At 44.9% G+C, this 21391-nt stretch overlaps 1 protein-coding gene across 1 annotated transcript; it reads left to right on the top strand.

Moving 5' to 3' along the window:
• Window positions 1–1905: 1905 nt before the first annotated feature.
• Window positions 1906–14890, top strand: CDK9 (cyclin dependent kinase 9). The gene is made up of 7 exons (XM_054998456.1): window positions 1906–2067; window positions 3788–3869; window positions 6490–6580; window positions 7676–7842; window positions 7967–8135; window positions 11371–11519; window positions 12362–14890. Exons 1-7 carry the CDS (start codon window positions 1976–1978, stop codon window positions 12725–12727), a joined length of 1116 nt encoding a protein of 371 aa, XP_054854431.1. The 5' UTR covers window positions 1906–1975; the 3' UTR covers window positions 12728–14890.
• Window positions 14891–21391: the final 6501 nt, after the last annotated feature.

Below are 21391 nucleotides of genomic sequence, written 5' to 3'. Positions count from 1 at the left end.
TAATATCACAACAGACTGAATTAAATTTATTATAAAAGGTCTGTGACTCAAAAACATTCATCCACATTTACTGTCTGGATAGGCAACTACAGGATAGTTGAACCAGTGGCGGAGTGTGCTCTCGTTGCAAGATAGTAAGGTGTAATGGTAGAAAAAAGCAAGAGTCCAGTAGCACCTATAAGACTAAGAAAAATTTGTGATAGGGTATGAGATTTTATGAGTCACAGCTCACCCCTTAAGTCTTTTCTACTGCTACAGACAAATGCAGCTACCCATCTTGATTAAGATGTAATGGTTAGTGTGTTAGACAGGATATCCACCTTCAGATCTCCATTCTAATATGGAGATCATTGGGTGAAACTGAACCAACAATCTCTCTCCGTCTCTCAGCCTCCTTCACGGGATTGTTGTGAACATAAAACAGAAGAGGGGAGAACCCTAAAGCCCTTGGAGCAAAGGAAGTATAAAAATGGAATAGACCCAGGGCTCATTTCGAGGGGGATTGCACAGGAACATAGTTCCGGCAGTTCCCCAAAGAGGTCACACGTCAGGTGGCTCTGCCCCCTGACTCTCAGCCATTTTGGGCCTGTTTCAGCCTGGATTGGGGCCAAAATGGCCCGGATCGGGCTTCTGACAGGTGGTGGATCACTCTCCCACTCATCAGCGGCCTGATCCTGACCATTTTGGGCCCCTTTTCAGCCATTTTCAGCCCCTTTTTGCCATTTTGGGCCCAATTTCGGCCCTGAATGGCCAGGATTGGGTCCAAAACAGCCAGGACAGGTGATGTCAGGGGGTGTGGCATATGCAAATCAGTTATGCTAATGACACTTCTGGTGATGGCAAGGGGTGTGGTATATGCTAATGAGCTATGCTAATGAGTTCCTCCAGCTCTTTTTCTACAAAATGACCCCTAAATAGACCACATCCCTTTGAGCCATGCCTGTCCCTGTCTGGGACATGGTGTATAAAATGAAGGATAACACAAAAAGCCAAGCACACAGCCTGAGCTCCTTAGAGGAAGAGACCTTAGGATAGGAGCAGAAAGCTGCAGTGCACTGTGCATTGTAAAAAAGAATCCTCATATATCCAGGAACAATAACTTCCAGAAAAGGGACTGTTCGAGCAAGTGCCTCCTTCTCCACCAAAGACCCACTGATTCGGACAGGCAAAAACCCACCTGGTACAGCTTTCCAGAATTGTTGCCTCTTAGCAGGTTGCCAACTCTGGATGAGAAAATGCTTTCTAGAGCCAGTTTGGTGTAGCGTTTAAGAGCGCGGGACTCTAATCTGGAGAGCCAGGTTTGATTCCCCATTCCTCCTCTTGAAGCCAGCTGGGTGACCTTGGGTCAGTCACAGCTTCTAGGAGCTCTCTCAGCCCCACCCACCTCACAGGGTGTTTTGTTGTGGGGATAATTATGGCATACTTTGTAAACCGCTCTGAGTGGGTATTAAGTTGTCCTGAAGGGCGGTATATAAATCGAATGTTATTATTAGAAAATGCTTGAGGGTGGGCGGGGTGTCTCCTGGAGCCTGTGGAGGGCAGGGACTGGGGAAGGGAGAGGCCTCAGTGGGGCATAATGCCCTACAGTCCACCTTCCAAAACGTTCACTTTCTCCAGGGGAACAGACCTCTACGGTCTAGAGAGCAGCTGTAATTCCGGGAGATCGCCAGGCTGCACCGGGAGGTTGGCAAGCTGTGCCCCCACTGACTGCCTTGCGGCCTGAAATACCAAGACGGGGGTGTGGCCGCATATCTTTATGACGTGTCTCCCCCCTCCCGCGTGCCCTGCAAGACTGGAAGGAGCCCGCCCGCCTCTCTCGGAACTACATCCCCCACAGTGCTGTGCGGCCCCTCTCCCGGATGTGAAGGGCAGAATGGAGCAGAAAGACGGAAATGCCACCGGAAGCTCACTCCTGCCCCGATCCGACGGAGGCCGCCGGCAGCCAGAAGAGAGCGGGGGCAGCGCGGGCTCCGCCATGGCGAAGCAGTACGATGCGGTGGAGTGTCCTTACTGCGACGAGGTCTCCAAGTACGAGAAGCTGGCCAAGATCGGGCAGGGCACCTTCGGGTAAGGCCGGCGCCCGTCCCAGGGCCTCTCAGTCCGCCCCTGGGCCTCGGGGCCTTCCCGCCACCCTTCGGCCTCCCCTCTGCTTCTCCGGCTGCCGGGCCAAGGCAGGGCGCCTCCTCCCCTCTGGCTGCCCGCCTCCCTGATCAGGCTTCTTACGAGGGTTGCCGGCCTCCGGGAGATCTCCTGGAATCCGACTCCTTTCCAGGCTGTGGAGAGCTTGATTATCCGGGAGAAAATGGCCCCTGCCGAGGGTGGACTCTGTGGCATCGCCTCCCTGCTGAGCTCTCTGCCTCCCCCAGGCTCCCCCTCAAATCGCCAGGAATTTCCCAGACCGGAGTTGGCAGAGATCAGTTTCTATGGAGAAAATGGCTGCTTCTTTATGGCATCGCATCCCTGTTCTTCCCTACCCAAACCTGCCCTTCCCAATTACCGTCTCGGAATCTTCAGGCATTTCCCAACTCAGTTGGCAACCCTGCCTCCTACAACAGCAGGCAACCCCACTGAATTGAGCTATTCCCCCTCCCCCCAAGGATCTTGGGCTAGGCAGTCACCTTATCTCAAAGGGTGTCGGTGAGGACTGGGAAAACCTGGTTCAGACCCTCCCCCCCCCTTTCCTGTGTAGTTCTGTGGTTATGGTTGTCGCCAACTCAAACTTGGGCAAATTCTGGAAAATTTGAGGGCAGGTCCCGGAGAAGGTAGCGTTTGGAGAGGGATCTGATGATACAGTTTACCCCTCAATGCTGTTGTTCCTCCACTGGAACAGGTCTGTAGTGTGGAGATCAGTTGCAGTTCCAGGAAAAATCCAGGCCCCATCTGGAGGTTGTCATCTCTGTTTCTGGGTAACCCCCCCCCCTCCATTACTCTGCATTGCATTGCATTTCTTTTTCTCCCAACCCACATATTGTTGCCCCCTCCTCATGCCTACAATTATGAGGGCTGTTCGTGGCTCCTGAAGACCACCCCTCACCAAATTCTTTTTCCCCCTCTATCAGAACCCTTGTCTCTAGTTATGCACAGCCTCTATACCCCCTTGAACGCCTTCCTGACGCCTTCCAATGCTTCCCTCTTTGATATTTCCCAAGGTCCCTAAAGAGAGAGCCAGTGTAAGGCTTAGAGTGTTGGGAGACCTGGGTTCAAATCTCCACTCTACTGAGAAGCTCACTTGGTAACCTTGGGACATCAGTCTCTCAGCCTTGCCTACCTCATAGGGTTGTTGTGAGAATAATGTGAGGACAAGAGAACTAAGTATGCCACTTTGAGCTTTTTAGAAGAAGGGCGGGCTAAAAATGCACTGGCTAGAACTATTTCCCTTGCCACTGAATTTGTTACTGCCCTCACCGGAAGCTGAATTTCCCTCCCCGTACCGTGCAGTAGTGCGTCTTCATGTTATATCCCTGATTGCTCATAATATCTAAATAGTTCTTCCTCCTAGAATGCCCCCCTGCACTTCTCACTCATTGCTTGTGGCTCCCAAATAACTTCCAAATGAACTACTTCTTTTTTCCTTCTGGATGCTCACATGGGTACCCAAACTGGTATTAAGAGACCTGCTGTACTTTTGTGGGCCTCTGTCTGCTTATTCTTTCATTGTTTCTAACAGTGGCCAGCCATGTTCCTTGAACTCACAAGCAAAGCATGGGAGGATGCTCCATCCAACAATTTTCTTAGTGCTCCTTTTCCAGCTTCAGTAACTCTCACTCTTTTCTCATCCTTGCTGCAGGGAAGTGTTCAAAGCAAAACATCGTCAGACAGGCAAAAAAGTGGCACTGAAGAAAGTGTTAATGGAGAATGAAAAAGAAGGGGTGAGTTGATATAGTGTGTGTTATATAAGGATGGTAGCGGGCATGTCAGCGGATGTGTGTGTTGTTGGAACAGGATATTAAGATGCAGATCTGGAAAGGCCCTAAGGAGTCCCGCTGGATAATATATCAAATCCAGCTTCCTGTTCTGTTGGTGGCTGGCCAGGTGCTTCTGGAAAGCCCACAGTCAGGCCATGAAGGAGACAGCAACGGACATTCAGTGACTTGCTACCTCTGCCCATGGAGTTTCCATTTAACTGTCTTGACTAATTGGTTGCTGTCCTCTAGAAATGTGGAATCATCTACCTCTAAATCCAGAAGGTATCGCAATATTTTTGTGATACGGAATTGCACCTGTTAATAACAGTGCGCATGAATGGGCTGTTCCCTTTCTCAGTCCTGAATCTGCCACATGTCCATTTCATTGTGTGATTCCTAAGCTAGGTGAGAAGGTGAAGCCCTTCTAAACTCGACATTGCTGTGATGATAGTTCCCAGTGGGTAGCCGTGTTGATCTGCAGGTGCTACTGGATCCAAACATTGCTGTGATAGCATCTGTGAAAGCTTTTGGACACTGGAACGGCTGTAAAAGTGCTAAGTATTAATACCTTTAATCTCTAAATGCTTTGGATACAAATGCAGTGCAGGGCAGAGGAAGTGCAGGCTGAAGTCATCTGTGTGCCCCTTACAGATACTGTTGTGTGATCTTAAATCCCAAGGGGTAGCTTGTGTTGGTCTGTTGTAGCAAAATTTCACAGGAATCAAGCAGCACCTTAAAGAATGACACAGTTTATTTCAGCATAAGCTTTCATCTTCAGATCTTTGGCACAAGTAAGGAAAAATTAAGGTGCTACAGGATCATTTCTTGTAGTTGCTGCGGAAGACATAACAGCTAACCCTTCGGAAAGAGAAACTAGACCTTTGTGGGAATTGCAAATAAACAATTTATAAGTAGCCTTGAAATATTTTTGTTTCTGGAGAAGTGTCTACAATATACTTGCTTGCTTTTACTGCTTTAGCTAGGCTTGTTTGTTCCCCTGCTGTTTTAATAAAATCCATGAAGGGGTGGTAAGCAAGAGTGTCCTGTCCTATTTGCTTGAAAGATGTCCCTGGAATACAAAAGCAAAGTGCTTAAAACTGCATTTCAGTGCAATAGGGCCTTCTGGGTTGCAATGAAGACTTTGTAGTGGAATAGCTTATCCATTTCTAATTAAATGTTTGATCTCTCCAGCCTGTGGATGGCATCAAAGAGCTTCAAATGAAGTCTGATAACAAAGATCTCTTTAGGGAACCTGATTCTCAGTACATCATATTTATAAGAGGGTGCTTTGTTTAATTTTCCCAGTAATGCATACGGAAACTTCTTTTAGAGTTTAAATCATTATTCTTTATTGAAACAAACACTAATTCTTTTATTTAAGTAAGATATTAAAATATAAATGGAGATTAAACTTAATCCAACTAGTGATGAACATAGGCATTTCTCACTAAACATAACTAAACATGAGTGGTTTAAAATCCAATTGTACTTCATCTGCTTTGAAATGCATTTTAATTACATAGACACATGTTTCTCGTCGAAAATCTGTCCTTTATCTAAACTCTGAATTCTTATCTTGGTGACATCTTTTTATACTTAATGATGTTTGCTATCTATACATAGATTTCTAAGACCTTTAACATACGGTCTTTAATTTAGCTGTTAATATTTTTTTCATCATGTGACATTTTGCTGAAACCGTGTCATCATTGCTCACCTGTGATGATTAGTTACTTATAAAACCTTGAAGCTACTAGATTAACAGATTAGTTTTTTCTAGCAATTAAAAAAATAATTTATCTGCTCTTTTCCAACTACTTTTCATTGACTGTCAAAGATAAAGGGACACCTGTATTTTTCCACTACCTGCTAATAAACTGCATTAAAGATCATTTACTAAAGTTTACTAAATCACACATGTAGATATATGGTTAAAATCAAGTATCTATAATAACTTTGTCCAGCAGCATTATGAAATGGGGAAAGCGAGGATGCTGGTAGGTTCCTTCCCATTTCCACAGTGCATCCACAAATCAAAAGGACTACAGTCTGAGGCAGTTTCTTCCCCATCGTTATATGAGCTTACGATGCTACTTTATACTGGATCTACCCATTGCCTACAATTAACTTTTCTGATTATAGGTTTATGGCAGGGATCTTTTTTTTTGTCCTGTTCCCTGTGAATCTTTTAACAGGAGGTGCTGATTGAAAAAGTAAACTGCTCAATGTGGGTTTCTCCATTGTGCCATGAAGCTTAGTTGTGTGTGTCTCCCCCCCCTCTCTCTCTGTTGCTCTGAGCATCCATCCAGAGCTTTCCCCCTTCTTTGTGACATCCTAGTATTACTGTCCACTGTTGTTTACTCTGTTTGACCAGATGACAAGTGAGGGTCCTTCCCAGCCCTGCTGTCTGAGATTCTTTTACATGAGTAGGGCCAGGGAATGAAACGGAGACCTCTTCCCTGCAAAGCACGTGCTCTGCCACTGGGCTGGCCCCACCTTAGCCATCCGTGCTCATCCTTACCATAGCCTGTGTTCCTATAGGCTCTAGCCTTTGTTATAGTCTCCTTATTGCTCCTCTCTTTAGTTCCCCATCACGGCCCTACGGGAGATCAAAATCCTCCAGCTTCTTAAGCATGAAAACGTGGTGAACCTCATTGAAATCTGCAGGACCAAAGGTAATGAGCCTCGCAAGGCACAGCAATATAAGCACACTACGCTGTGGTTAATATTCCTGAGGGCCGGTGCATTTGCTGGACTTCTTGAACGGCTTGGTTTAATTTGTGGGGCTCCCCCAACCTTTGAGATTGCTGTCTGGAGAGTCGAGGGGTGCCCGAGTTGTCCAGAAACTGGCTATCCCTGGACATTAAGAGTGCGTATAGAGCTGCCTTATCCTGAGTATAGGCTTATCCTGACTGGCAACAGCCCTCTAAGAAAGGACTTCTTTGCCTCTTCCCTTCTGACTGAAGATGCCGGGAATTGAACCTCTGGCCTTCTGCAAGCAGAGCATGCACTGTAGTTACTTGGTGAGCCCGGAGTGGAAGAACCGTAGCCACAAACCCCTTATGAGAGGGACATATGGGTGATAACAGGGTTTGTGATTGATGAGCGCAGATTAGAGAATGGGTTAGAATTGCCTGGGGAGTAGATGGGATGTTTGTATTGGTCTTGTTGGCTTGCGGTGGGGAGCTCTTGATCTTAAATGAATTAAAACATTCATGCTACATTGCAGTGTGATTTTTGAGTTGGCCTTCTAAAGAAAAGTCCTGCTGGATCTATTCAGTTCAGTATCCTTTTCATCATAGGGGCAAGCTAGATGCCCCAGGAGGCCTACAAATAATAATAATATTTGATCTATATACCGCCCTTCAGGACAACTTCCTGCCCGCTCAGAGCAGTTTACCAAGTATGTTATGAATATCAAATATCCTCCTCTTGCTGTCCTCAGGCAAGTGTCAATCAAAGGTATACGGCCTTGGAACAAGGAGGTACAGTTTAGCCATTGGTGCACTTGTCATCCCTGAATAATCCCCTTTAAAACCATGTAAATTAGTGGCAGGGAGTTCCATAATTTAACAGTGCACTGTGTGAAGGATTCCTTTCTTCTGCCTGTCCTGAACCTGTCCATTGACTTCATTGGGTGACCCCAATTTCTAGTGTTTCAGGACAAGGAGAAAAAGCTCTTACCCGCTTTGCCCTTGTGTCGAAGCCTGCCTTGTCCCTCACGGGGCAGGTGAAAATCCAGCTGACGATTGCTTCTCCCATCCCCACAGCCTCTCCATACAACCGTTGCAAGGGAAGCATCTACCTGGTGTTTGATTTCTGCGAGCATGACCTGGCCGGCCTCCTCAGCAACGCGCACGTCAAGTTCACGCTGGCAGAGATCAAGAAAGTCATGCAGATGCTCTTGAACGGCCTCTACTACATCCACAGGAACAAGGTGGGGAAATCTTCCCCGCAAGGTTTCCTTGCGTCTTGCGAAAGCAGAGAACTCTGGTCTCCCTGCTCCGTCGCTTCTCCGGATAGGGCCCTTCTTGACCAGCCTTTCTATTCCCTCCCTGCAGATTTTGCACCGAGACATGAAAGCTGCAAATGTGCTCATCACACGGGACGGCGTTCTGAAACTGGCTGATTTTGGTCTGGCTCGAGCCTTCAGCCTGTCCAAGAACCAGCCCAACCGCTACACCAACCGGGTGGTGACTTTGTGGTATCGGCCTCCGGAGCTCCTTCTGGGTACGGGGAGGTTGACCTGCTCACGTTCTTGTCTAATATTCATTCAAAATAGTTACTCTCCTCTGTGGTTGATGTTCCCAAACTGAAGCATGTCTGAAAACTTAGAGGTAACCCAAGTGCTGGTATTGACTTTGAAACCCTTAAATTGTTTGGGTCCGATGTCCTCCCACGTAAATCTTCCTGCTCCAGATTACGTCTTGGGTGGATGTGAGGTGTTTGTCTACCCAGAGCTGGGCCTTCTGTTACGAATTCTTATTCTTGTCTTTGCTAAGGCATTCTCTATCTCAAACGAAACATTTATCTTTAGTCTTGGACAGCTTTCAGCAATTAGTTAAGTCCCACAAAACAGAACTAGCTCTTTGAACAAGTTTGCTTATCAGTATGAAAATGTATAGTGTTCTTCTTGCAAAGCTTTTCTCCATTAAGACACACAGAATCCTTCTGTAGTAAAGAATCCAGTAGCACCTTCAAGATTAACCAACTTTATTGTAGCATAAGCTTTCGAGAACCACAGCTCTGTTTGTCAGAGGCGTGGAGGGTATGAAGAAACTGGCCAGAGATATATAGGTGGTGAGGGCAGGTGTGCAAAAGAATAAATGGACACAAATCTGACATTAAAAAATGGCAATATCCAGAAACCAGTGGGAGAATACTTCAATCTACCAGGACACTCCATCAAGGACTTAAAGGTCACCATAGTTCAACAGAAACATTTCAAAAACAAAATCCAAGGGGAAGTTGCTGAATTGGAATTCATATGTAAATTTGACTCAATCAGACTTGGTTGAATAGAGACTATGAATGGTTATCTCAATATCAGCCATTCCATTCAGATTCAGCTATGGAGGGGAGGGGTCACACCCAGCCTGGATTGTGCACTCCAACTCTTTCATGACTTTTGCAACTGATTTGCATCTACTCCCACCTTCCCTCACCACCTATATATCTCTGGCCAGTTTCTTCATACCCTCCATGCATCTGATGAAGAGAACCGTGATTCTCGAAAGCTTATGCTACAATAAAAGTTGGTTAGTTAGTCTTAAAGGTGCTACTGAACTCTTTACTATTTTGCGACTACAGACTAACACGGCTAAGTCCCCAGAATTCTTCTAGTTTGTTTATTACTTTTTATTGAAATACACTCTAGCAAGATATCAAAAATATACGATTATTAATATAAATCCTACAAAGATGGAACACACAAAAGCAATAAGAATGGGGTTTGCTAACATTTGCTAATTAAATCTAAGTTTAAAACAATGTTTCTGTGAAATGCATTAAAATTCCCATAGCATACAATACAAAGGTAAGATTCTCACTGAGATCCTCATGAGATTTCTTCCAATCAAAACTCTGGCATACTGAGTTGTCATTTTTTTGGTTATCTTACGCAAAAATCTAAGGTCTTTTTCATATGATAGCCTAGATAAATCTCTGATTGGTTTAATGCTTGATTAAATATTCATATTTTTATTGTATAATGTTCTAATTAGCCAAAAAGCGATGTTATATTCAGCTCGCAAAACTAAATCTGTGAAAAATGATAAGAGTTAAGTAAGTAGATCACCACTGGTCCATTAATGTTCTGGAGAACATTAATCTAGATGGTATCTGCTACTTTTAATTAGCTGCCAAAGATGAAAGCACACCTGTTTGGTTATACTACACTCTAAAAAATTCAATACGAAGTCCAGAAGTTCACTTAGAATACATGTGCATTGCTTTGTATAATGTGCTTTAATCTGTATTACTGCAACACTTCTTGTGAGTTGGGTCTTCTTGTTAGTTGCTCCAGTGTTACAAAACTCTTGCCTTCTGGGTATTTGCCTGTCCCCTTTGCTTCACTTTTTTTCAGTTACCCAAGAAAAACCTCAGTGGGACACTAAAGATAAATTGAATATTTATCTCCCCAGAAGCAAAAAGAGGAGTCCTCTTTTTGCTTGACTTTTTTCCAGTGGCATGTCAAGACCAAGCTGTTCCACTCTGTGTGTGTGATATTAAGCTGCAAGAACGAGGCTTTTGGGGGGTGGGAGGTAACTTCAGGGGGTGGATTAGGGTAACAACCGCCTCCGCTGCCACCTCTGTTCTGTCCTCCTTGTCCCCACCCCAGTCGCTTCTGCTGCTGCCTTCTCCCCCAAGATCCAGAGCAGCTAATTCCTCTTTCCTAGGCATCTTTAAACACTAAACCGCAGACACTACACCCCAAGGGCTTCCCGAACTTGTGCAAGAATAGGGCCTGCGTGGCTTGATGTCCTGTGTTTAAAGACGAGAGCAGGAGGTGGGGTAGCTGCTCTGAAGACATGCACAGGCAGCGGTAACAGCTTCAGGCGCTATTCCTTAATGAGCCACTGCTAGTAATAAAAGATGCAAGGCGTCTGCACAGATTTTTATACTTTGGCCTCGTTTTAAGTCAGGTGATCAACTTGTATCTGTGATGTACTAGTTCATAAGATTGAATGTAACCCCTCCGTCATCCCTGTACATAGAAAACTGTCATGTGACATTTTATGCTCAGAGCCTTCTTCCAGATGTGTTCTCTATATCTATAGAATACTTTGTTCTGAGGAACAAATCCGTGTGGTGTCAGGCTAGGATCTCCGAGACCCAGATTTGAACCCCCCCCCCCCGGCTGTGGTAGGATAACCTTGGGCCAGTTACACACTCTCAGCCTATCCTTCCTAACAGGGTTGTTGTGAGGATAAAATGGAGGAGAGGAGAATGATATATAAACTGCTTTGGATCTCCATTGGGGAGAAAGGCGGGGTATAAATGAAGGAAATAAATAAAAAATAAAAATGATGGGTGCTGCCCCCATATGTAGTCTGTAAGTGGTATAATCCAAAATCTACTTTCATGAGAACTGGGTTCAGATAGCAATTGGACGTGAAGACCAGCGTGTCATGGGAAAAACACTTAGGAGAGATTCCCCCCCCCCCCAGTCCAGGCCAGTAAATTCCTCTGTACCCCCTAGAGGCCTTCCAGCAATTTTCCTAACAGTTGGTACCTGAGATCCTTTAACCGGGGGTGCTGGGGATTGAACCTGGGACCGTATGCATGCAAAGCAGATCAGGTGCTCTACTGCTGAGCCCTCCAGCTCCAAAGGGTGTAAAAGTGTAAGCCCTGCCTCTCGGCCCGCTGCTTCGTTTGAAAGCATTTGGAGCAGCAGCAATTCTGCTGTTGAAATAAGTTGTCTGGTTCTGGTCTGAGCGGGTTCTTAAAGCATTCTTCTGTTTAGGGGAACGGGAATATGGACCTCCCATCGATCTCTGGGGCGCAGGCTGCATTATGGCCGAGATGTGGACCCGCAGCCCCATCATGCAGGGCAACACGGAGCAACACCAGTTAACTCTCATCAGTCAGCTGTGTGGATCCATCACTCCCGAGGTAGGTCCGTCAGATGCTGGGGGTCAGGAATTAAATCTCTGGGATGAAATCTTGCCACTGCCCCACGCGGGGATGTTATTTTTGTTACTGGGCCCAAGTACCTTGAACTGGGCCAGTTTGGTGTAATAATTAAGAGCACCGGGACTCTAATCTGGAGAACTGGGTTTGATTCCCCACTCCTGCGCTTGAAGCCAGCTGGGTGGACCTTGGGTCAGTCACAGCTCTCTCAGAGCGCTCTCAGCCCCACCCACCTCACAGGGTGTTTGTTGTTGTGGGGATAATAATGACATACTTTGTAAACTGCTCTGAGTGGGTGTTCAGTCGTCCTGAAGGGTGGTATATAAATTGAATGTTGTTGTTATTAAGAGCAGAACTAAATTAATTTGCACTTTAAAAAACAGACAAACTTAACAGGATTGTAGGAAGAGAGCAAATTGGTATATAGTGCAATATTCTTCATAATTCTGCTCCTAGTCCTTGTAGAGAAAAATAATTAAATGCAGGACGTGCAAAACGTTATGGCCCCAGAAAATCCCACTCTGAAGCCATAAGCAATTTACAGTGCAGTCCTGTGCAGTTACTCCAGTTTAATTCCATTAAAGTCAATGGGACTGGAGTAACTCTGCCCTAGGATTGCTCTGTCAGTTTCCAGTATGAAAGGTGCTGCTTCCCAGTGGTCAGGCTAGAACTGGGGCAACATGGGATCTGCTTCCCATTCACCGTGAGCCTGTCACACTTTATCAAAATAAACTCTCACCCCAAACAGAGGAAGTATCTGTATTTTGATTGACATGCCCCTCCATTTCTCCCATGGGTTAAACCATTTTGTGATAATTTCCTAGGTGTGGACTAATGTGGACAAATACGAGCTTTACCTGAAGCTGGACTTGCCCAAGTTGCAAAAGCGCAAGGTGAAGGAACGCCTGAAAGCCTACGTCAAAGATCAGTATGCGTTGGATCTGATTGATAAACTGCTGGTTTTGAGTCCTGCGCAAAGGATAGACAGCGACGACGCCCTGAATCACGACTTCTTCTGGTCTGACCCGATGCCTTCCGACCTGAAGAACATGCTCTCCACCCATAACCAATCCATGTTTGAGTATTTGGCTCCTCCCAGGAGAAGAGGCGGACACATGCCGCAGCAGCCAGCCAATCAGGGCAGGAATCCAGCGGCGACCAATCAGACAGAGTTTGATAGAGTGTTTTGACTGCCAGTGAATGGGACAGAGAAAGAGGAGACCCAAATGTTGATATGAAGTACTCTGATTTTTTTTTTTTAAAGTGGAATGGCAGAACAGTGTGAGTTTTCAGCCACTTTCAGCTCTTGTGAAAAGGAATTGCAGGTCCGTTTCTGAGCGGGACCGAGATAGTTAAATTGTCTGGACTTGTATGTGTTTGTTTTTTTTAAAAAAAAAATCACTGTTTTTGCCCATCTCTGGGTGATTATAAGAAATATAGTTTTGCCACGCGTGTTGCTTTCCAGGGTATGGAAATGATCTCATTTAACTCTTATAGAGCAGAGTATCTTTTGTGGCCCAAAGGCTTAGTGGATAGCCCTTGTCAGCTTTAGTTTTTTGCTCCTCCTGTTATTGCCTGGAGTACGCTGCCTTGTGGTGTTGTAGAATGTGACCTGCACGGGTTTCACTTCCAAGGGTGAGTGGGGCTTTGCTATAGGGCTGCCCACTTTTTGCCAGCAAGCTCCATCCATCCGTAAGGAAGATGTCTGGGCATATCGGTAGGCTGTGATAACTTGATGAATTCTCCAGCCTTTGCTAAACAAGGGAGCTCTTCCTAAATTGGCAGTGATGGAAGGGTGGCAGAAAAGGAAAAGGGCCCCCTTCACCCCTTTAGGATGTTTTGTTGTTTTGAGTCATTGCAGGAATGGCATTTAATCCTCTTGGAGTTGACTTTGCAGAGAGGGTTTTTTTTTTAATTGCTAAACAAAACAACAAAAGAGAACGGCTTTGTTTTCTTGGCAGAATCTGCAGGCAGGGGCACCCCACTTCCCATAATGAAGGCCCCTCATGCATTTTCCTTAAGGCTTCAGCACGTTCCCAATCCTGCCCTACTAGGAGCGACTGTTCTCTTCTGTGCCCCACCAGGTGGGTCTGAAATGCTGTTTCTCCTTTGGTGAAACCAGGACATTTGGGCGTGCAAGTTACCCATGTTGAACCTCATGTTTTATTGAAATAGCTCTCAATTAAAAAAAAGTGCTTAAATGGTAATTTAAGTGTGCTTGCTTTTGTATCTCATGCAGTCTGAAAATGTATTGATTGGATTAACAGATTGCGGCATTTGTGTTGATCTGGAGGAGGGAAGTCTCGTTTCTCAGGGTTAAAGAAGGCAGCCTGTACAGCCTTAGCCTCGAGAGGAAAGAGGAGGGGTGTTCAGCAATATTTGAACCACTCGGGTCTCGGTCCTGCAACACCAAGTTAATCCTCGGAGCTGGTGTTGCATCAGGGCAAATTGCTGTGACTAGGAGGTCAAGCAAAATTACAGACAAAACCAATTTTGCTTGTGCTTGCACCGGGGTGGTCCCTATTTTTGCTTTCTGTTCGTGACTAGGAGGTCACCAGTTCAAATCTCATCTGGGCCCCATGCTCAGTAGATGGCCTTAGGCAAGCCACTCTCGCTTGCCTTCAGTCCCCCGTCTGTACGAGGGGGATAACGGCTTGCATGACAGGGCTGTTGTGAACAATGCAAAAGTGTTATACAGGTGCAAAATAGTAAAAGAGTCCAGTAGCATCTTTAAGACTTGCCAACTTTATTTTAGCATAAGCTTTCGAGAACCACAGCTCTTTTCATCAGATGAGCTCTGACGAAGAGAACCGTTCTTGAAAACTTATGCTACAGTAGATTAGTCTTAAAGGTACTACTGGACTCTTTAATATTTTGCAACTACAGACTAACACGGCTAACTCCCCTGGATCTATACGGATGCAAAATATCTTGATTTTTTCCCCCATCCCTCCCTTCAAGGGGCTTGGGGCATTGGGCATAATTCTCCCCTCCTCAATTTTATCCTCACAGCAGCCCTTTGAGGTAGGTGAGGCCGGCGAGTGCCAAGCACAAGGTCACCCCGCACGCCTCATAGCTGAAAGGGGATGTATATCAGGGTAGTCTCTATCTCCTGTACACTACCCACTATACCACACTGTCTATCTATAAGTCCTGATCTGGAGTTCTTCATCTTAAGTGCTGACTCACACAGGTGAATGTGCTTCGTTGTGGATCATGCGTGGAAGTAGATGGGGAACCTGCTCCTTCAGGGATGCTGGAATTCCAGGGAATGCAAAGGCTCTAAAACTTGTATCCCTCAGCTTGCAATATCTGTGGAATCATCATATAATAAACTTCCTCTAATCACTGTTCTTGAGCACAGCTAAAAGATTGTTTGTTATCTGTTGTGAATCAGCAATGAGTGGGCCAAGCACAGGACAGTCTTTCCTGTCCAGCGAGGGGATAGATGAAAGATGTAGATAATCTCCCATCGCTCTGCCTGTGAACTTCGCTGAAAGGAAGGCAGAATGTTGAACCAGAAGATCCTTTGGCCCTCTAAGATAATTTCCCTTATAGGCTTCATTTCAGCTTGGCTAGAACCTGGGAAGTCTCTCAACTGAAACTTCTCCAGTAATGAAGGGGGTGCCTGAGCAAAGGAATATGGCTTTTCCTCTATTTCAGACAACCTCCGTGCATTTGGGATTAAAGGGGAGGCCCTCTCCTAAATTATGTTGGCAGACAAAACGTGTTTCAAGAGGAGTCTCTGCTATGTCCGTTGGGTTTTCCCGGTTATCGACTCTTCCATTTTGACTCCAGTGAACATTCAGGGACTGAAGCAGAATTGGAATTGGCGCAGCGCGCACACTTCTGAGTTCCCCAGAACTCTTCTTCACGCTGAGTGATAACATACATGGAAGAGGAGAAACGGGGCATGAAGAACGTTCTATTCTGGAGTTTGCAACCGCATTAAAGTAGAACAGAGGCGGCGGTTTGCAAACTCATTTCGGCTGTATTGTGCTGGGCACAGAGGGACCTCGGGCGAGGTGTTGGAGGTACTTACCTACATCCAGGGAAGAGCCCCAGCTGAAAGAGGCTATTTCTCCACCTGATGCAAAATTAACTGGCTGATGGGTGGGATATACATATTTAAGTAGATGCCAGATTGGGAAGACTTTCCTAATGGTTGGAGGGCATGTTTTTCCTCCTCAGACAAGGGGTTGCCAATCAGAACTTTCTGCTATGGCTGATAAAGGTCTGAATTCCAGAATTTCTTTTTCCTGTTTAAAACTTGTACAGCTAAATTTATTTATTTAATTCAGCTTATACCCCACCCTTCCCGCAAGCGGGCTCAGGGTGGCTTCCAACAGGATATACAGTTAAAAATTCAATAAAAACATAACCACACTGATCCAAATAACATGAACAAGTCCAGGCACTGCCAAGCAAATCAGGCTACTGCCATGTTACCACAAACCATGTTACTGCCATGTTACCACAAACCATGGACTCTGCCATGATGTAACTCCAGGGCTACTGCAAAAAGAAGGCATGGCGATCAGAATGGGGACAAAATGCCAGCCCCAGTCAAAGACCTGGCGGAACATCTCTTGTGTTGCGGGACCTGCACTATTCCAGTGTGCTGGGGTGGTTAGAATGTTGGGCTAGGCTTCGGAAGGGCCTGGGTTCCAATCCCCACGCATCCATGAACCTTATTGGGTGACCTTGGTCCAGTTTTCTCTCGGCCTAGCCTACCTCAGGGGGTTGTAGTGAGGGTAAAACAGACTTAAGCTGACCTGACCCGCTCAAAGGAAAGGCAGAATAAAAACATGGCTTTGAAAAGGTGGTTTTTGTGTCATAGGCTAACCAAACAAGCCCAAGTGGAGGAAAGATGGGAGTCCTGGTTGCAGACTGCAGCCTCCAGTGACCTGTGATCAGTTACCCTTTAACTAAACTCCGGAGAGGGTAGATAACATTGTGTTTTCTGCAGCAAAGGAATGAGTAACCTTTCAGTGTGGAGCTTTGTAATGGAACAACGAATGATGAAACAGACGTACAAGGTAATCTCTCCATTGGAGGCAAAGATCTAAGCAACACACAAGTGAATGAAAGAGTTAAGGGGCTATCGTTCTGGCAGGGCACGGGCACTTGTGAACTTGCTAGAAGGAAAAACCGGGAAAGAAAACGGGGCTTTTTGAGCATGTTGACAATACTTGAATAGGCGACACTATTAAGAACGAGGGGGGCTCTTGCTTACGTTACCTATTGATGATCTGGGCACAGGGCTGAAGAACTTCAGGGCTGAAAACTTTAAGGAGAATTTCCAAAGTATTATAAGAAAATCCCTGATGGGACTGGCTACCTAGGGAGGTTGAAGATTTTTCGAGAAGACATTTGATGACCCTTCTGTTGGAAATGCTTTGGGCTGGCTGTGGAATACATGGGGTTTTTAATGTGTATTATATATATGTAAACTGCATAAAATAATGTGCATAAAATACGTGAAGCACTTCAGTGCAAAGGGTAGAACTGGGAAATATAATTTAGATGCTGGCTTGGTCTTTTTTTAAAAAACTACTTTAACTGCATAAGAAATGCTTTAGGGGCTTTTGTTAAACGCTGGTATAGAAACACCAGAAGTACAGAATTCAATTAACACAACTAATGTCTGCATCCAACGGTATTGACCATTTGTGCTTGCCAGTCAATATGTGTGAACACTCAGCTATAATATTATTTAAAAACTAGCAATGAAGCCCATTGTGTGAAAAAATACAACGGGCTCTATAAAAGTGTTGGACATTTAAAAAAAAAATTAATGGCTCAAGGTTGACTCAGCCTTCCATCCTTCCGAGGTCGATATAATGAGTACCCAGTTTCCTGGGGGTAAAGTGTAGATGACTAGGGAAGGCAATGGCAAACCACCCCGTAACAAAAGTCTGCCAAGAAAACGTGATGCGATGTCCCCCCACGGGTCAGTAATAACTCGGTGCTTGCACAGGAGACTACCCTTATCTTTACCTAACAGTCAACAACATTTGAAGATTTCTTTGTATACAATGTTTTTTGTAAAGATTTTGTTGGAATTGGGAAGTAACTTGCCATGCTCTGGTCCATGGGCAATTTGAACTTCCATGTCATCAAAGTGTCGTCCTGTTGACAATGCAACATAAAGTTGTCCATGGGTAAAGACTGGTTCAGGAAGATAGACACCTACTCCCTAAGATGGTCTACTCAGACATAAAGCCCATGCTATTCAATAGAGGTTACTCCGAGGAAACTGCCTCCAGGATTGCAGCCAGGCATTTTTAGGGCGGGGAGAATAAGCTCCACAGGGTCCAGCGGGGACCCCTCCCAGGCAAGCACGGACAGGCATCCAATGCCACCGGGGCTTCCACCTTCTCATCAGTGACCCTCAGGTGAGGCATGGGGACAAGTGCTTAGGCTGTCAGTTCGGCAGGCCCCCTCCCAGCAATGTGTCTGCATGAAGATTAATTTGTATTCTGCTCTTCTTCCCCTCAGCGCCCTCCCACTCTGGCCTAGGGGCCACTGAGAAGTGCCCGCTTGCCGCCTTGAGGGGGCCTGGCGAAGCGACGTCCTGAGCACTTCTCCGGACAGCAAGCAGGTGCTTCACAGCAACCTGGAGACCAGCGCAAGAGGGCGCTGATGGGAAGTGCGGGGAGGAGTGCTTCGGTTGATTCGATGCACCCCTGTCCAGTGGCAAGCAGGTGCTTCGCAGCGGCCTTGAGGCCAAAGTGCGCCTGTGTGGGGATAAAAAGTCGTCGCCAATACGGCTTGCCTTTTATATTGTAGGATGACAGTTTACTGGATTAGTTTGTTTGGTAAATTGAGAGTCTGGAATCGTTTTTTTTATACTCGTGTTCAATAAACATTTGAAGAGATTAGCTGTTTCAGAATGATGGGAAAAGCAACAGAAAGGAAGCCAAAACAAAACTCCCTCCGCGCCTCGAGATACAGCGCTCCCTTAAACCAGTAAAACAGGTTCTGAACCTTGGATTGGTCTCACAGGATAGCAATAAACCGTTTGTCTGTGTGAACATAAACTCCCTGCTGAAGGTATTGAATGTAATGTATCCTATCTCATATGCTATATAAATCTGATGAGCAAGTGCAAAGCAATTGTTGGTTTTAGGCTGTCCCTCTTTATTAACGGACTATCTTTATTAAGAGCACTGGGTCTGGTTTGCAAAAAAGGGGTGGAATTTTGACACGCTTTAATATGGAATGATGCAACAGCTACTTCCCTTTAGCTATTCAATGTCAGGTGTGTTTTGATTCTCAGGGCCTTGGTTTGTTATCCTGATGATTCCGTTATCTAGATATGATGCAAGCTCTGATGATTATTATTTTTACTAAACAAACTTACTGCTAACATTTCCAAAGCCATCCCTGGATTAAATCATCTGTTCTTACAAAGGAAGTTCAGTTCCCAAAGAAATTTCTGAGCTCATAACCCTAAATCCTCTTTAATTGATCAAAGTTCGGAGATCTCTTACTGGTATACAGAATTCTTGCTGTTCACCAAATCAGCAATCGTTTTCTAATGGTTTGCGTGCATGTACACTTGAATTGCCCCTGCTTGCTGCATGGTCTTTTCCGTCTTTGATCTTTCCTTGTGTTTGCACTCTCTCTTTTCATGGGAACAAATTCCAGATCTGCCTCTGCGGGATCATCTTCCTTTGGTCAAAAGGACGTTGGGGGCATTTTACAATCATGTAGGCTAAAAAGGTAACAAGGAGCAGGGCTTTTTTTCAGCAGGAATGTGGTGGAACGGAGTTCCAGCACCTCTTAAAAATGATCACATGGCCGGTGGCCCCGCCCTCTGATCTCCAGACAGAGGGGAGTTTAGATTGTCCTCCGTGCTGTGGCACAGAGGGCAATCTGAACTCCCCTCTGTCTGGAGATCAGGGGGTGGGACCACCGGCCATGTGACCATTTCCGCCGAGGGCGATTTAAACTTTAGAAAACTCCCCCCTTGTTCCAGCTGACCCAAAGTGACGTCATTGTATGGTCTTGAGTTCCACCACTGAGTTCTACCACCTCTTTTCCCAGAAAAAAAGCCCTGACAAGGGGCTACAGTCAAGTTGCCTTGTCACTTTTTTTATAGTGTTCCCTTGCAGGTAAAAAATCAGCAAGGAAAGCTTTTCTGGCATGTACCTGTGTGTAGGATTGTAGGTCTGGGATTTACTTAGAAACAAATCTTGTGAAGTCCATGAGTATTACTTCCAATAACCCAGAAGAGCCGTCATGAGCTTGGAACTCTTACTGACGTTCTGCTGGGAGTGGGATGCAAATTTGATTGCTGCAGTGTCACAAAAAGGGGAGGGGACATCACTTTTTCCTATTTTACTTTTGCAATAAAAATTCTGCTTTCTACCTAGCGGCTTTCCCATTCTTAAGGTAGGGGAAGGAGACCAATCCTAAATCTCACGCATCTTGTATAATTTGAGCCTAAAGCCTGGTTCAGCAATAACAATATGCCACCATTATGTCCCTGAGGTCCCAGCTTTTGCTTTTTAAAAAAGTCTCTAGCCCATCTATGCGCTTTTCCATATATTTCCACAAGGAAAGATAAATTATTTAAGGTATTTATTAGCTGCTTTTCCACCTAGAGGAGGTCAAGGTGGCTTACTATATAAAATTGTATTAAAAAAGCAGTTAAAAAGTACTCGCACATTACAAAGTGGCTTAAAATAAAGTCATCTGAAATAAAAAATTGAAAAGTAAGAATTCAGAGAGCCTGATAAATATTTTGGTATAACAGTATATTGCTATAACACTTATTAAGTCAGAAATTGAAAAAAAAAATCCTCTGCAGTAAAGAAATTACTGCTCATGGGGAAATAGCTGTTGTGTGGGTGGGACCCGAAAAATCGGAACTTTTCCACCTGCACTGTGGCCAGGTAGACTTGGCTGTGATCTTTCCAAAAATTTTAAAGCAAAGCAGGCTTGAGAAACATAGGGGGAAAGCCAGGCAAACTCTGCAGGGTGCATAAATATACCATGATGCTATGGAGAAGCAGGGAAAAAACCCACTTCTCAACACACCGTATTGAAATTGGGGCAAGTATCCTATCATATATGATTACGGCAGCAAGACTATTTTATAAGCACAATATTGGAAGTGTCCAACACTGCTGGTAATGGATAAATTAGCAAAGATGGCAAAACATGTCACTGATCAGAGAGAAGATAATAAGTTTGTTTGCTACCCAATGGAAACTTATTGACTTTCTGCATGAAATGAGTTAACAGTTATTTGATGACTTGTGGATTTCTGGACTAAGGAATTTGGCCATGAGAAAAAGAGAGAGCTTTTATTTTTAACTGAGAGTAAGAGGAAATTTGAAAATACTAATTTGTTGCAGAGAAAATCGGAAGCCTTCTTTTAGTTTATATACTTTCTTTTTTCTCCTCTTTTTTATTTATATGTATACCTTCTGTTCTGTTTGTATGGTTTGTTACTGTTGTTTATTTGCTAGCTAATTCTATTTGGCTATTTCGGGGGGATTATTGTATCTTTATGTTTTGTCATTTTTCTGTTTTTATTTTATAAAATTTTTAATTAAAAAAAAAGAAATTGGGGGCAACAATCCCATATGGAAACACGCTGACCACATCTTCTTTAAGGTAACCATAGTTTTCCTGTGTACATGTACAGAAAAGACTTGAGCAAAACATTGCAATTCCCGTTTGCTTCTGTTTCATCATTCTCCAACCCACCTTTGCATGTTGTTTCCACAGTAGTGTTCTATTTTAAAAAGTACTTTGCAGAAGCTATTCCACAATCTTTAGACAGTCATGCCAGAGACCTTCCTAGTCACCTTGGCTAGCTGAACCACAAGTTTCAGAAC

The sequence above is a fragment of the Eublepharis macularius genome, chromosome 14 (assembly GCF_028583425.1).
Source record: "Eublepharis macularius isolate TG4126 chromosome 14, MPM_Emac_v1.0, whole genome shotgun sequence".
Taxonomy (NCBI): Eukaryota; Metazoa; Chordata; class Lepidosauria; order Squamata; family Eublepharidae; genus Eublepharis; species Eublepharis macularius.
Note: the sequence above shows the minus strand (reverse complement) of the source record. Positions and strands in the feature narration are given on the sequence as shown.